Raw genomic sequence first — 16,485 nt, 5'->3', positions numbered from 1 at the left:
TGAAGTATGAGAAGGAGCGCTATCCTGCTGAAGAATTTGCCCTCACCTGTGATTTGTAATGTAATGGGCAGCACAAATGTCCACATGCATTCTGCAGATCTCCTCCACGCTCCCATACTAAATGTAACCCCAAACCATAATTTTGCCTTTACCAAACTTGACTGATTTCTATGAGAATATTGGGTCAAATAGGTCTTTTGCAGTATTTGTGATGATTGAAAGGCAGTTCAACAGATCATTCATCAGAAAAATCTACCTTCTGCCACTTTTCCAAATGATCAACTAGAAGTCAAGTTGTTATTAATAAATTTGTTGCTCTTACAACTGGGATCGGCAACAAGATATTTGTCAGGCAGTGTACATACACTCTATGCATTTAATTATCAAGTATATGATTCATAAGTATACCTTACTTTATAAGGTTATTTTGACATTCAACACATAAGTCTGAAAGCTACACCCCCTTCAATAAGTAATTATTTCCACACTTATATGTTGTCGTTTAAAAATGCTAAATTTTCTTTCTGTTTTGGCCTTGGCGGTTTTAGACAACGAAAATGAATAAAAAAAAATTGAACTATTTGAAATTGGAAATATTTGAAAAAACATTTCAGTCATGTGACCAATTCAACTAAAATGGTGGAGAATAGGGTACAGCAGTTGTTACTCTCCGTTTTGATTATTCCTATGTTACTCACAACAACAACTCTACCAGGTGGAAATGACGCAGGTCTAAGCATCTTACAGAATGTCAAAGTAAATGACCAACTTTTGGAAATCATGGTCTGAAACCATAGTGTGTAAGACACTAGGGCTGTGTGATTAATCGAAATTGAATTGCAATTGCAAATTGAAATGTTGCGATTAGCAAGAGGCTGTGATATGAAATATGTATTATTTAATTTCCCCTGCCCAGAGCAAATCTGTGCATGCCGTCTGTGTGTGACAGTCTTACTAGCCAATTGATTGAGCACACTTTCGTTCTGCCGAACTATGCGGAACACCCACAATAAAAGATGTAAAAAACAAAAATTCATATCAAAGAAAAACATGACATCAGTGATATTTTAGTTAATTTCTGTACATTTTTGTGACTTTGAAACCAAAAATTTACAGAAATTGACCAAAATATTATAAGTTTAATGTTTTGATAACTTCATGTGTATTTCGCGTGCATGCATGGCTCGTGATGCAGGTACGTGCGTTGTCTGTAGTGGCTGACTGTAATGTATTATAAAAATATGATTTGTCATTTAATTTTCATAGGACAAGTATAAATAGATGCAGTAGTTGCAGAATTTTAAAGCAGTTTAACGATTTAAATGCTTCTTATTGGATGTTACGTCATTTAATGTGACTGTGATATTACTACGCATGACATTTTATGGAGAATTACTATTACTACGCATGACATTTTATGGAGAGCTTATGACTTACTAACTACAGTTTGCTTTAAGAACATGTTAACAAATATAGATACAAAATAGCTAGTAGTTATGAAGACCCTACAGTGTACTTTACCTTTCAGTTTAGGAAAGAACTTACGAGCAGCTGGTGCAAGCCTACCCAGGAGATAACTAATGCCATAATGCACTATACCTCACTAAAGACACTGTGCCTTTTAATGCAGTGACCAAAGGGGGATTTAAAAAAACTCATCTAAATGCAGAATAGGACATATACTGTTCTGTCTCCCACCTATTTTAGCCATTTTGGAGTACCACAACTGTACATTTAACATCATGATATTTTGTGTAGCAATCTGGAATAATTCTTTTGTTTTAGACAATATCAATATTTAGACAATATGGCTACAGATAGGCTCTTATCAGCCATATTAGTTTGCTGAGTGTTCTGTATTTTTATAATTATTATTTTTTGTTTGTGAAGCTACACTATCTCCCTAATTTGAGTTCAACTTGTTCACAGAAAGGTCATTTTATTTGTGCTTACTGTTTGCGCTAGAGAAAAAATTGTGTTTAATTTCTGAATATTTAAAAACAAAAGTTGAATAAATGTTTAAGTTAATATCTCTTCAGTTCCTTTTTTAACTAACACTCACTGCGTTTTAGCAGTAAGAAGCTATGATACAGATTATTGAGCTGAAGCTTGACTACAAAATTACAACGCAAATCAAATTGAAATCGCAATATCTGTCAAAAAATAAATAAATAAATAAAAAAAAATAAATAAAAAAAAATCACAATTAGATATTTTCCCCAAATTGCACAGCCCTAGAAGATAGAGAAGTTTTAGACAAAAACACCATTTTCAAAATTTATCCAGATTAGTGTAGACATAGTCTAAAACAGTGACAGTTGAATGCATGATGCCACTTGGTTTATGTCAAATGTCACTTTGTAGTGTTTGTTAATGTAACCAGCTCACTAAATAACATCTTCACATTTGTTTTAACCCAGTTTTATTAGTTTCAGTTCAGTAAATCAACAAAAATGCATCTTAATACTAGGTGTAAATCAATCATCGACCAGTGTCATGAGATTTAGGATGATGAGGATGAAAAAAGTTTTCTTATTTAAGGGTTAACTGTTCCTGCAATACAGGGATTTTAAAAGTAAGAGGAGCAGACAGGAAGAGTGCAGATGCCGAGACGAACGGCAGAGAATCCCTCTCTTAAGAGCTTTAGTAAGTTATGGGTAGCAGGTTTTCACCCTCTGGCTTTTCTCAACGCCAAAATTATTTAGTCTCGTAAGAAAACAGAGACTCGAGGCAACATACACACGCGCACTTCTATCTCAAATACAGCAAACACAGAGGCAAATTCACAATCCTCCAAACACGACCTACCAAAGTAAACATCACACACACCCCTGCATGAGTGCAAACACACAGGAGAGAGGCAGCAAGTTATCTCAAAAAGCCAGATAAACACCTGCCAGTTCCTGAACATCCCCAGTGGGCACTCGTCCATTCATATTTGCACTTTTTTCCCCCTCGCTCCCTCAGTTTTCTGTTCACAGAATATCCTACTCATTTCCTGTCTTCCTCTGTTCTTTGTTTTAAATGTTAGGGAGCCATAACAGCTAAAAGTACTGACGATAATGTACTGTAGCCATTTTCAGCAGCATGATGACACCAACATCTTATCAGTAACAAGCTTCTTTTTACAACAAATACCAGTTCAACATGTTAAATCTACTTTATTGTTTTTATGACTTTGTCTGCAGACACAGTACTGCAGCAAAGCAAACTAAATCATTATTTCAACACTCTTTTATACAATGTAAAATATTTAATGACAAAAAAATCAAGACAGCAAATATATTTATGTTGCTTTAACTTATTTGAATAAGTTAAAGGTGCAGTAGGTGATCTGCCAAAATGCTAACCGGTTAGCTTATTATCTTTGGACGGCAGGGGAGGAACTGTGTTTGAAAGCCACGCCTCCTGAAATCCTCTGTGACATGACATCAGACAACCCACTAGTTCATGTCAGTCACCAGTTAGGAATGTAGTTAGTGGTTGGCCGGCCGTGTGCAGGAATTACACTTATTACTAAGCCACTACTACTACTGCAGAGCGAATATTAAGAGTACCATGGTAAACAGTATAGGGAGGCTGTCATTGTTCAAAAATGAACACCAATGTGATGAGAAAACCAATTTCAGCACAGTAAAGTGGGCTAGGCGGAATATAGCGCTATTTACTGATGTTTTGTTGCTAAACTAAATAAAAATCGACATCATCAAAGGCCCCTTATTAAACTGAAATAATCACATCAATCTTTCACCGGATGATTTTAGTGGCTGAACAGCACTTCTGTGCATATAACCCATTCATAACAACAACATCTACATCAGCATTGGGGAACTAAAATAGTTTTAAAACATAGCATTACCTGTCCAAAAGAAATACTTCAGCCATGGTGTCATCTTTCCTCCAGCATGCAAAAGTAACTGCAATATTGATTCAGGATTTTAAAAAGTTTCAATCCAGCATTTGATTTTACCATGGCTGTTACTGTCTCATGTGCACGTAAACATGCAGCGGACATGCAGGCGTCCACGCGCTAATGGCGGATATGCATGAACAGAGATGCGCTGTTGGACAAATCTGCATTTGCTGACAGACAGTTTGGGCTACTTATCAGAAATGTCGGCCCGGCAATATTTAATTGGATGAACATTTTTGAGTTTTATGCCTTACCCAGATTATAAAAATACATATAAATACATTTAGATCATTTACTGTAATCATTACTATTGGAATGTGAAGAGACTTTTAACCAGCACAACAAAAATGTCTCTGAAGACAATCACCTACTGCACCTTTAATCGGGTTTCAACTAATTGTTTTCTTAAGTCACAAAGTTTAATGTAATATTTTAGTCAGTTTGATGATCTAAGTTGAGTTTACGAGAAAAGCCTATTTGATTCAACTACACAATGTAAGAGCAGTATTTTTTTACAGTGTACTTGCTTCTAGACTGTTTATAGACAGCTTATAGACTGTTTCCTTTTAGTAAATAAATTGCAGATTATCCATGTTAAGAAAGGAGCTTCAAAAATGCTTGAGATTTATTTAAACAATCATATCTAAGCAATTAACTAAAACAACTCATTTATTTTTAGGGGTTTTGAGTGTTTTATATTTTTACAAGCTGTATATTAAACAATAAAACATAAAACTAAACTAGAAAATGATGCAAAAAGAAAAATGTTTATGGCAAAACATGTTGGGCGATGTCAACCAATTTGGCATTGTACTATGTCTAATGTGAAACATCACGATGGATAAGCTTCGTTGTAGGCGGTAAATTCATTATTTTTTAATAATTAATGAAATCATAATGAATGAATTATTTGTAGCCTACCGTTTCAACTACCTGACCCGGATGGTCTTTGTTTTACCCATAACCAAATCATAAATAAATAAAGATAAGTTACACACAAATTACCACCTGTTAATCACTTTTTCTGCGGACATGAATGGGCAGAGTGATCTGTGTCAATATAATGGCGTCGACAAACTTGGTTGGTAAAAAAGGTGCACAACCAACAGGAACCAACCAACAGTATCTGAGGTTTTCACTAAAATTACTAAGTACTGTAATGAAGCAGTGTACTGAAGCTGTGACACGCTACCTGATAGATTCAAAAGACCAAAGAGTCGTTAAATGGAGACAAGATTAATTAAATATCACCTTCAACAACTATTACTACTATAACTAATAGTGAGACACGATCCAACGGTACATCCTTGATAAACTGTCCGACTGTACTCTGCACTGCTCTCTGGGGTGACTGCTGGAGCTCAGAGTCAGATGTGCGCATAGCCTACACTGCAGTGCATGACAGAGTCATGTGTTTGTGTGTGTGTGTGGGGGGTCACGTGATGTGCGTTTTCAGCTGTATCGTGTGGAAGGAGGGCTTTTCAGAAATGCTAGATGAAACGCCAGGGTGGACGTGGATCGTTTTTGTTCTAAAATGCCATTATAAAGATGTGATAGTGTAAATGGGGCCTGAGTAAGTGTTTTTCGCAAGCAGGTTGCTGCTGCGACGGGGCGGGGCATAGGATTGCGATGCCAGCTCAGCATAGACGATGGCATTGTCTATCGACCCATCCCTAAAAACATGAAATAATTAATTAAACAAAAGGCTGTTGTTCATGCTCATTTGGGTAACACTTTAGTTTAAGTAACAACTCACACAGTAGTGCTTATTACGTGCTTATAATTAAGATATTGGCTGTTTATAAGCAATTCATTTTATTTTACATCCCTAATCCTGCCCAATAACAACTGCAAACCCAACTACTCAACCCAGGCTCATTCCTAAAAAGTTACTTCTATATACATTTCTGGAGACCGCCAAATACATCCCAGGGGGTATGTTTTTTTGCAGTTTTTGTTTTTGCAAATCCACCAATAGCCACTGTGTACGCTTTTTGAGATCTCAAATTTTTCTGGCTGCTGTCGACTGACTGTATGACTGACTGAGTGACTGACTTATCGACTGACCCACCCTCCTCCTTCCCTCAACAAACCAATAGTATTGACTGACCCGCCCACCCACTTCCCTAAAACCAAACAACAATTTTCAAAAGCAATCCAGAAAAAGAAAAGCCCTCGTCTGATTATTACCATGTTTTCAGATTTTACCACTTTCTCACCCTGTTATTTACTTGTTTATTTGTTTTTTGGATTCTGTTTTTGTCTTACCGTTCTTCACTGGACTCAAACCCCGTCGTCTTGGTCAACTCCTCTCTGCGTCTCAAGTTCGGCGATGTACATGGCGAGCTAACAGGACAAACTGGTAACAGCGGGAAAGCCGTCCATACGGAGGTAAGAAAAAGGAACGGCATCATACCGCCCTGAATCGTTAATTTTAAAAATTAAATGCAGCCATACGTACTTCTGGCTACATAATTTGCGATCTCCAGAAACGTATATAGGGCTACGTATTCAAAATAAGTCTATGTTGCAACTATTATTAACTATTAATTAGCACCTAATTAAGACTTTATTAGGCTAAAAGTCTTTGTTAATAGTGTGAATCGTACCTTAAAATAAAGTGTGACTAAGAAAATGTTACATTCGATACAGTTACATGAAAAACTGTATTTTGTAAATATTAAAGTATTGAGTTATTTAAAGAATTAACTGATTTGCTAATACAAAATGCTTTTCTTCATGTTTGCAGTTTTATAAGCTGTATTTAGCAGGAGAAAGTCATTAAAATAATTAAACTAGTAACTTTTACTAATAAGTGAAAAAATTTTGTCCATTTTGTTTTAGTGATTCAATTTTAAAGAGGTAAATTAACTGATGAAATCCACGTAAATTACATAAATTGTCTGAACAAATGATTAATAAAACTTGCAAAATAGGCTCATTCTGAAAATGTAGCATTATATACATTTCTGGAGATTGAATTTTGTAGCCAGAAGTACGTATGGCTGCATTTTGTCTCTAAAACGAACGATACAGGGCAGTATGATGCCGTTCCTTTTCCAGCTGACCGCTTACCTCTGTATAGACAGCTTTCCCGCTGTTACCTGTTTGTCCAGCTAGCTCGCCATGTACGTCGACGGACCTCAGACGTAGAGAGGAGTTGACAATGACAACGGCGTTTGAGTCGGGCGAAGAACGGTTCCAGAAAATCAAAAAGAAAAAAACAGAAGCCAAAAAATAAAATAATTAAATACCAGGGTGAGAATGTGGTAAAATCTAAAAACATAGTAAAAATCAGACGAGGGCTTTTCTTTTTCTGGATTTCTTTTTTTGGCGCTCTCCAGAAATGTATATAGGGGTACATTTTCAGAATGAGTCTGGGTTGACAACTTTTATTGCAAAGACTGAAGCTGAAATCCTAATGTTATCAGTGTAAAAACACAGCCTCCTTAAATACTAACATAGAGAATACAGTAACATAGCTCGGGAAACTGTTTCTGTCTTTCATTCTTTCCTTTATGTGACATTCATTTTTTTTCTACTTTTGAGTATTCCCTCTCTCTTGCCCTCTAGTTCTTTCCCTTAATCACTCCCTTATTTCAGTCTCAACGCCATTGTTAGTTTCCATTCGCCTAAAGCATAAGATTCTCTCTCTCCACACATTTCCATCACTTCCTCATCTTATGAGTGTTCTGCTCTATTTTCTAAACCTCACCCTGTCAAAGATCTGACATCGAGTCCTCCAGAATGAAAACTTAAAATATGCATATTCATGTCTGATCACTTCAGTTGAGGTTAAAGTGAAGAGAGGTGGTTTTCCGGCTATAATGAGCTCTGCCTGATATCTGCTGTCACTTCAGAATGGATTTGAGGTAGGATTACGACACCATTTGGAGATCTGGATGCGATTTTAAGCCCCCGTAGTGCAATTCAGAGGGGAATGAGGGAATATATCGAATGGAGAGAGGGGTTTTACATTTTAGAAAAGTCTGATGAGCATTAATTATGCAAACTCAAATCAAACAGCATCTTACAAGACTTTACAAATGGATATACATATCCACATATTTATATACTGACAGCTCTATGCATGCAGATGAAGGGGAAGAAAAAAGAAAAAGGAACTGAAATGTGCAAGTTGTAGGGATTAAAAAAAAAGCCATTTAAAATATCAATTAAATTCCCAATTAGCAAACTCAATTGTGCAACACAGAAGGACAAGTTTTAACCTGTCTCCTAGAGCTGGTATAAAAGTCGCCCATTTAAATCCATCTAGGGTTTTATGCTCTAGTTCCAAAGCTCCACCGAAGCTTTTTTTAGCTCTCTAAACAACAAATTTTGAAAGGTAACACTGTTCTGAGGGCTCAAATTAAGTGTTTTGTTTATTAAGGTTTTGTTTCTAGTGAAAACATTCTGAATGGCGGTGGCAGGTTTAAAATTGAGTGCTGAGGGTGCTTATGTCAATGAATAAGTATGAATAAATTCTATAAATGAACATCAGAAGTGAAGCTGACTGACTTGGGAAAGGTTTTTATGGCATTTCCTTTTCATTTTGTTATATTGCCTAATAAAGCTTTGTGTGGAGCATTTCCACACTTCTATAAGCACCATCTACCGACAGAAAGTGAGTTTGGGTTGTGCAGTTTTTGTTCAGACCTAAACCAGGTTCAGACTGGGCTTTTTTAATCAACACATATAAAGAGCATACCAAAATTGCAAACGGTTCAGTAAGAACCTATTATATTTAATTTTGTCAAACAATCAATTTTGATGTTTTGAAAGTTGAAATTGTTAGCCCTTCTGTGAAGTTAAAATTCTTTCAAATATTTCCCAAGTGAGCTTTAACGGAGCAAGGAAATTTTCACAGTATTTCCTATTATATTTTTTCTTCTGGAGAAAGTCTTGTTTCTTTAAGCATGGCTGGAATAAAAGCAGTTTTATTTGTTTACTTACATTTTAATTGACTACAGAACAAACCACTGCTGTCCAATGAATTGTCTCGTTAACCAAACTTGCCTGCATTCTCAGAAATAAAGGTGCGCAAACTGTCACTGGCGTGGTTCCTTTTCAAAAGGTACACATTTGTACTTAAAGGGTACATATGGGTACCTCAAGAGTATATATTAGTACCTAAAAATTAAGAGGAACACTTTTGTTCTTTTTAGGTACTAATATGTACAAAATTAATAAAGACCTTCAACGTACAAATTTGTACCTTTTGTAAAGGTACCACCCCAGTGACAGCTTGCGCACCTTTATTTCTGAGAGTGTTGATAACCTTTAAACTATTATATTTAAAAACTTGTTGAAAATAAATCACAGAAGGGCTAATAATTTTGCCTTCAGATGTATGAGTTGATCAATGTTTAAGCGTAAATAAAAGTCCAAAACTAATCTAAATGAAATGATTGTGTTTTCAGAAAAGTTCAGTTAAACTGCTTGATTCATGTAGAATGCTTTTGTGAAGTATTTACATCATTCAAAATGATAAAAGATTTGTAAAAATCTTCAAAATTATTTGTTTAGGATGACTATGTTGGGGGCTGAATAAAGGATTTTTTCTGTGAATTGTCCCTTTAAGGCAGGGGTGTCCAAACTCGGTCCAAGAGGGCCGGTGTCCTGCAAAGTTTATTTCCAACCCCAATCAGACACACCTGGGCTAGCTAATCAAGCTCTCCAAATTTTAAAAAATAGTTCCATGCATATAAAAATCACATTTAAATATGCAACTATAGTTGCCGGTGGGCAAATATGTTGTAAGCACCGTTCAATGTAAAAATTGAATAGGAGGAGAACATTTGGCATCCTAACTTAAAACAACAGCTTTTAACAGATCAATTTTATTATGTTTAAAATTTGAAAACCAATTAATATGAACCATCAAAAAATTATCTATCATATAGTTTCATGAATTCACAATTCATATTCATTTGTCTTACAATGATAAAACCCATACTAGTTTCCCCAACAGACTATTCTTTGTCAAAAAGATATATATATATATATATATATATACACACACACACACACACACACACACACACACACACACACACACACAGTATATATAGTTAAAGTTGCAGTATTGAAATTTATTTTTGTAAACAAAAGGATTTCTCCATTTTCTATAAAACACAGACCCTGGTGCTTTTCAAAATCTTCACACGGACAGAAGTTTTAAAAATAATTTGGGTTTCATTGACCCGAACAGCCAAAACATGTAGAAAAAGCAGCGATTTAGACAATACCCATGTCTGTGTGGACAGCAGGGCTTAAGGTTGTGACTGAATTCGGTTGTAGTTTTGTGTTTTGTTTTGTTTTTTCAGTGATTCATCTTTTTAACAGCAGGAGTTCATTATTCTCTGTGTTATTTAACATCATTGTAGGAGTGGGACCTGTATGAGAAGTTAATTTTACGGTTTTGCTGTGTATTAAATTGTATTAAAAAAAGTCTACTTTAAAGTAAAGATATGAGTTAAAGGGTTATTTTTAAATGGAGTATTATAAAAGCAAAACAAAACAAAAAAAACATTAAACAAGACCAATAACCTTGATTTATTAACTTTTTACACATTATTCCCTAATTCACGATTATTTATGTCCTTACAAGGTATTTGCCGCTTGAACATTTGAAAAACTCTACACAAAACTATAGATCTCTTGAAAGATTAGTTTAGTTTGAATGAATTTAGAGACCTTCATGATTATGTTGATATACACTTGTGAACAAAAATTATTTTTTTAACATGAAAATTTTCTTTATTTGGGAGGGTTTGCCTCCATTTTGCATCTTGGAATTAGAGGTAGGAAGTTGAAAGCCTCATGTGAAGTAAATCAATTCCTTTATTCTTTCCTGAAATCTTTTATTTGGTCGTTTGCTTGAAATTAAACATGGATAACATGTAGAAAATTACGTATAAGAGGAAAATGGCAACGATGAGCTTAAATGGGTTACATTTATAAACAAATATTAGGCAAGAAAAGATTCATAATATTTTTCTCAAAATATGTGTATACTGAATGTCTCCTTACTCATCCCTCTGGACATAAAGATAAAAGACATGTAAGCTCTAAATTAAAGACCAAAATGAAACCCATTTCCTAAATAAAATGCTAATTTTAACCAGAAAATGAAGCATCCACTGCTCTACGGTTGCCTGTGTGTGTATTCGTGTCCACATAAATGGGAGCCGGAGGCACATAGAGGAGAGAGAGCGAGAGTTTGAATGCTCGACGGATATCAGATGCTTTGCCCCATTATCTCAAGATCGTAATTGCAGTTTTCAGTCGGCTAGACGCTTTTCTTCATCTTCCTCTCTCTCGCTCAATCACTCTCTGGATTTCTTGTAAGTCATAAACAGCCCCAGGGCCTTTAGACTTACAGAGTCACACTTGAATCCTCAAACAGTCACTAGGTATTTATGCTTCAACTATAACAAACCTTGCATTTAAAATAACAAAGAGCTGGAGGTTGAAAACATTTGCATATTGTGAACAACGTGGGGCATTTTCAAGTGCATTTAAAGGACGGAAAACCAAATTACTGTTTTTATAGTAGTCATTTGAGGTCAATATCGAAAGACAGCTCTAATGGTCAGAATTAGTCTCTTATATTTGTGTGGTTATCTCGTGTTTGCACAGTTATCTTTTTTCCCGGTATGAACTGTGAGGAGCAGAAGCAATAGGTTTAATCTACCGTCTCCAAGGTGATGAGTGACTAAGTGCCTTTCAGAGCTGCACCGCATCCTTCACTCTCTCTCTCTCTTTCTTTCTCTCTTATATATAAAAAAGCCTAGTAAACACAAGCGCTCACATGGAGAATAAAGCCCACAGAACAGTCAAACAAGGAACAATGCTGCTGGCACATACTAATACTGTAGGTCATTACTAAGAGTCTGTCACGGAACGAGTTGTCAAAGCCGTGGGTCTTACACAAACACCCAGTCTCTTTTTCCGCAATCCCATGATGCACTACAATGCCTCACATAGCTCTAAAGTCTGTTTTGTGTTTTCATCCTTCGCGTTATCACATTACAATTTCACAGCTGTTCATCACGCTAAAGAGCTGTGAAGGGAAATTATTCACAATTTATGTACACATCACTTCATCGCTGAAGATGAGTGTTTGGTGGACGTTACATCATAATCACTCTTCTACAAGTGAGGGAGCTACAGTGAAGTATCAGATGTGAGATAACGCGTTTTCATGTCATCGTGATGCAACAAAAGGATCGTTAATATATAAAAATCGCTCAGTCACACACTGATAGTTCAGCAAAAATGTTGTTTTGAGATTTAGGCTCAATCCCAATTCTACCCCTTAGCCCTACCCCTTGTTTTTCTAGTTTGCGTGAAGGAGTAGGGGTGTCCCAATTAGGGCTGTCATGATATTGTTTTTTTTCTGGGCGATATATTGCACCCAAATTAATTGCGATAAACAATATTATTGCCACTTTATAACTTATGTCTGTCTGGAAGACCCCTCTGCAGCACCAACTGCGGTTGTTGTTGCCATGTTGAAAAAAATGGGTAGGGTTGTTATGTTTTAGGTGTGATTTAAGGTTAGTTGTGTTGCCTTTTTTCGCTGCCACTGTTTTGAAACAAATTCGACATATCGGCTCGTTCACTGTAGCGGACTCTCCTTTCTCATTCGGCTTAAAGCCAAAATGTTCCCACTGAATCTGAAGACTGTGGCTTTGAAACCAAGTCCATAGCGACTTGTTTATCCTAACTGACTGTATTGTCTTCTTCACCTTCACAATCCGCTCTCCCTCGCACACACTCTGTCTGTGTGTGCGTGCGTGGATATGCTGTATAAGCCCCGCCTTCCACAGAATGCAGCACTTTGACAAAAACTTAGCTTGTCATATTATGTAGGCTAATCATAATCATCATCATCATCATCTAAAAAAATTGTTATAAAATATAGACTAGTGGTGCTCAATCCTGTACCTGGAGCTCAACCTTCCTGCAAAGTTCAGCTCCAACCCTGATCAAACACACCTGAACCAATTAATTAGGACCTCAACAGCACTTAATAATTACAGGCAGGTGTGTTTGATATGGGTTGCAACTGAAATCTGTAGGAAGGTCTATTTCCAGGAACAGGATTTGTCACGCCTGATATAAACAATATAGCGCCTCCATAATTTACCACCCTCATTTTCATATATCGTATACTGTATATTGACTATCACGACAGTCCTAGTCCCAATTCTCTTTAGCTTGAAGGCGTAGGGCTAAGGGGAAAGGCTAGATAGTCCTTAAAACTGATATTTTTCAGGACCACACTCAAAACCAAGAGGTATGAACATTTCCCAGAATACACCAGCTACAACAGCAGCATGGCTTCACACGTAATTAAATGCACAAATTCATATTTTTTGTCATATTACGAATTTTCACAACAATCAAGCATATGTTTTAATAAACTCATAATGGCGTTCATGTTTTACCATCATGCTTTTTTAAAAAAAAAGTCCAAATAAAAACTATTACATTTCGCTATCTATATTCCATAATAATAACTCCTGTGTAGTAGTCCCACAACATTCTTTCACTGGATGACACTGGAATCCCCTGTCAGAAACGTCTAGTGGTTGGGAATGACCTGTTTACAATGTTTTGTATAATGTTAACGCTGTTTTCGTGTGTTTACATTGATACGTCGATCTCATATGAAGTAAGAGCTCATGATAAGATATGATGACATTTGCAGACGTTGCAGTGTTGTCCCATTTCTTAGAGGTAAATTTTGAAGCCCTTCCCTTTCATACTCTGATTTAAGTGCCAAGGGGAAGGGGTACAAAAATAGAAATGGGATTGGCCCTTACATTCTTCTGGAGAATTGTGAGCAATGTATTTTCCATGAAATGATGAAAATTTATGATCTTGTCAAGTTTTAAACTGATTGCAGAACCAGTTTCCAAATTCACTTAAGTCACATATTACATTTTTAGTATTCTGGAGGCAAACAATAATGAGGAACAAACAGCAAAATCTGGAATTCTGCCCAATTTGTGAACAATTTATTTTGGTCGGATCTTGTTATGATATGAAGCTCCATTTCATAAAACTCAGATGGTTGCATTTTCCAAAAGGTGTTGTAAGATGAGAGTAATGGTTTTTAAGATATGCACAAAAAATATATACTTTTGGGAAGTGCAGCCATGAATGATTTGATTACTAATCAAACTGAGTCAGCTTAGAGACTTAGTCAGATTGCAGAATTTAAAAGTGCTAGTTACTCATATGAAAATGTTTTATTTGCTATTAATTTATTCATCTCCAAGCCTTCCAAGATATGAGACTTTATTTCTTCCGAGGAATTTTTTTTTTTTTTTTTTGGCTGTGGTCCTTGTTGTTTCATAAAATGGACGTCAACGGCTACTGACACTTCTATGAAATGAATCAAATGGTTGGTGTAAGAAACTGAACAATATTTAGGGCATACAGATATGAAAAGACATATTAATGAGTATTAACATGCAGTTTATCAAGTAACCACACCTGACATTCATTCATTCATTTTCCTTCAGCTTAGTCTCTTTATTCATCAGGGGTCGCCACAGCAGAATGAACCGCCAACTATTCCAGCATATGTTTTACGTAGCGGATGCCCTTCCAGGTACAACTCAGTACTGGGAAACACCCATACACTCTTGCATTCACACACACTCATAAACCACAGCCAATTTCATTCATTCATTCATTCATTTTCTTTTCGGCTTAGTTCCTTTATTAATCAGGGGTGGCCACAGCGGAATGAACCGCCAACTTATCCAGTATATGTTTTACATAGCGGATGCCCTTCCAGCTGCAACCCAACACTGGGAAACACCCATACACACTCTTTCACACACATACACTACGGTCAATTTAGTTCATTCAATTCACCTATAGTGCATGTCCTTGGACTCTGGGGGAAAACTGGAGCACCCGGAGGACACCCACGCCAACATGGGGAGAACATTTAAACTCCACACAGAAATGACAACTGACCAAGCCGGGGCTCTAACCAGCAACCTTCTTGCTGTGAGTCGACAGTGTCCCACCTGACATATCAAAGTATAGGCCAACTTCATATTAGCTACAGGACACATTCATTGAGTAATATGCTAAAAATCTCTGCCAACCTGCTCTTGTCAATTCAGAGGTGTGGTGCAGTTTTGTCCATAAGTGGTCACCATTTGCTTCTCACCATTTCTAATCATCAGTGGTGCAGTTCTATCAATAAGTGGTCACCATTTCTAATGATGATTTCTGCCTCTGTTTAGGTTTCCCTGCGGTGTGACAAATTAATTTTACAAGTACATATAATTCTTAAATTATTTTGAGGATTAAGAGGTGTAGGGATGTCACATTGAAAAACCTCAGCCACAATCACATGCAAAAAAACATCAACTGCCCAGTTGATGAATTAAACACTCACTTTATAGCACCATACACAATCTTATGAATTATGCAGCAAATATATTTCCTTAAATATCTCCATATTACATCAAATACAGCTGCACAACCAATAAAAGACAGATATTCTGCTATAATAGAATGAAAACATAATAAAAAATAAATCATATTGCTGTGATATGAATTATTTATTTGTAAATGTAGCCTTTGTATATATTTACATGTACCACACTCACTATTTATAATATAGTGTAAGGAAACAAAAGGGAGGGATCATGGAAACATATAGTTTAATCATAATGGAGAACAGCTGGCAATGCATCTGTTGTGAAGTGGTACCAGTTCGGTACAAGCGCCCTGCTGTGCTCACATGTAACCGCACCAGTAACAAACACACTTCCATACCTGCACGAGCTGGAGTCAGACTCCACGTTATTATTGTTCTCCTCGTCTCCAGGGCCAGAGGCGTCTGGTGCCCGCGTGGACTGCTGCTTTTGCGGCTGCTGCTGCGATTGCTGCGGCTGCTGCTGGAGAGGCTCCAGGCTCTCGCTTGAGCGCGAGTGAACCGGGAAGACCCAAGGCGCCGGCGGGGAGCTCCGACACTCCTGCTGGCTCATAGACCGAGGACACGCGGTGCCACTAAGCACCACCGCCGCCGATGAGTGTCCGCTGTTTGGACCCGAATCTCCAAACTTTCGACTGTTGTTAATGTTGGAGGATAAGTTGCCGTTACTCGAGCTGGCACCGGCGGCGGCGTTGGAGCTACTGCAGCCGCCGAGGGAGGGCTGATCACCGCCGGATGAGGAGCCCCCGGTTCCCCGGCTGCTGCTGCCGCTACCACCACCGCTGCTGAAGAGATCTACCGAAGGCTGGTTACCGGGGGAAGGTGGGGATGTTGGGTGGCCGAACCATCGCCAGCGGATGCGCAAGATCTGTTTCACGTCAAAGTCTTTCCTGGGATTCGACATTCCCGAGACTCCGGTAACGGGAGACGCGGGGATGGAACGACGAGCCTCGTGATCCGTGATTGTCTTGGTAACGGAGCACGCGAGCACTGCTGAAGAAGATCACGGAGGAGACGTGTAGAGTGAGAATGAGTGCGGATGGGAAGAGGGAATCACACCTCTCTCTCTTTCTCTCCTCTCTCTCTCTTTCGCTTGATC

The 16,485-nt window shown here is 37.4% G+C and overlaps 1 protein-coding gene across 2 annotated transcripts in view; it reads right to left on the bottom strand.

Moving 5' to 3' along the window:
• The window catches only part of klhl5 (kelch-like family member 5), a 123,363-nt gene that overhangs the window by 66,817 nt on the left and 40,061 nt on the right, over window positions 1-16,485 (bottom strand). Inside the window, exon 1 of one of the 2 annotated variants that reach the window (XM_056460771.1) lies at window positions 15,728-16,414. The exons of the other annotated variant lie outside the window; for it this stretch is intronic. Coding sequence (XP_056316746.1) covers window positions 15,728-16,290 — 563 coding nt within the window. The 5' untranslated portion in view covers window positions 16,291-16,414. Of the gene's footprint in view, window positions 1-15,727; window positions 16,415-16,485 lie in introns of those variants that run through there. 2 annotated transcript variants of the gene reach the window in all.

This window comes from Danio aesculapii, chromosome 1 (genome assembly GCF_903798145.1).
Source record: "Danio aesculapii chromosome 1, fDanAes4.1, whole genome shotgun sequence".
In the NCBI taxonomy this organism is placed as follows: Eukaryota; Metazoa; Chordata; class Actinopteri; order Cypriniformes; family Danionidae; genus Danio; species Danio aesculapii.
This window is presented reverse-complemented; position numbering and strand designations above follow the sequence as displayed.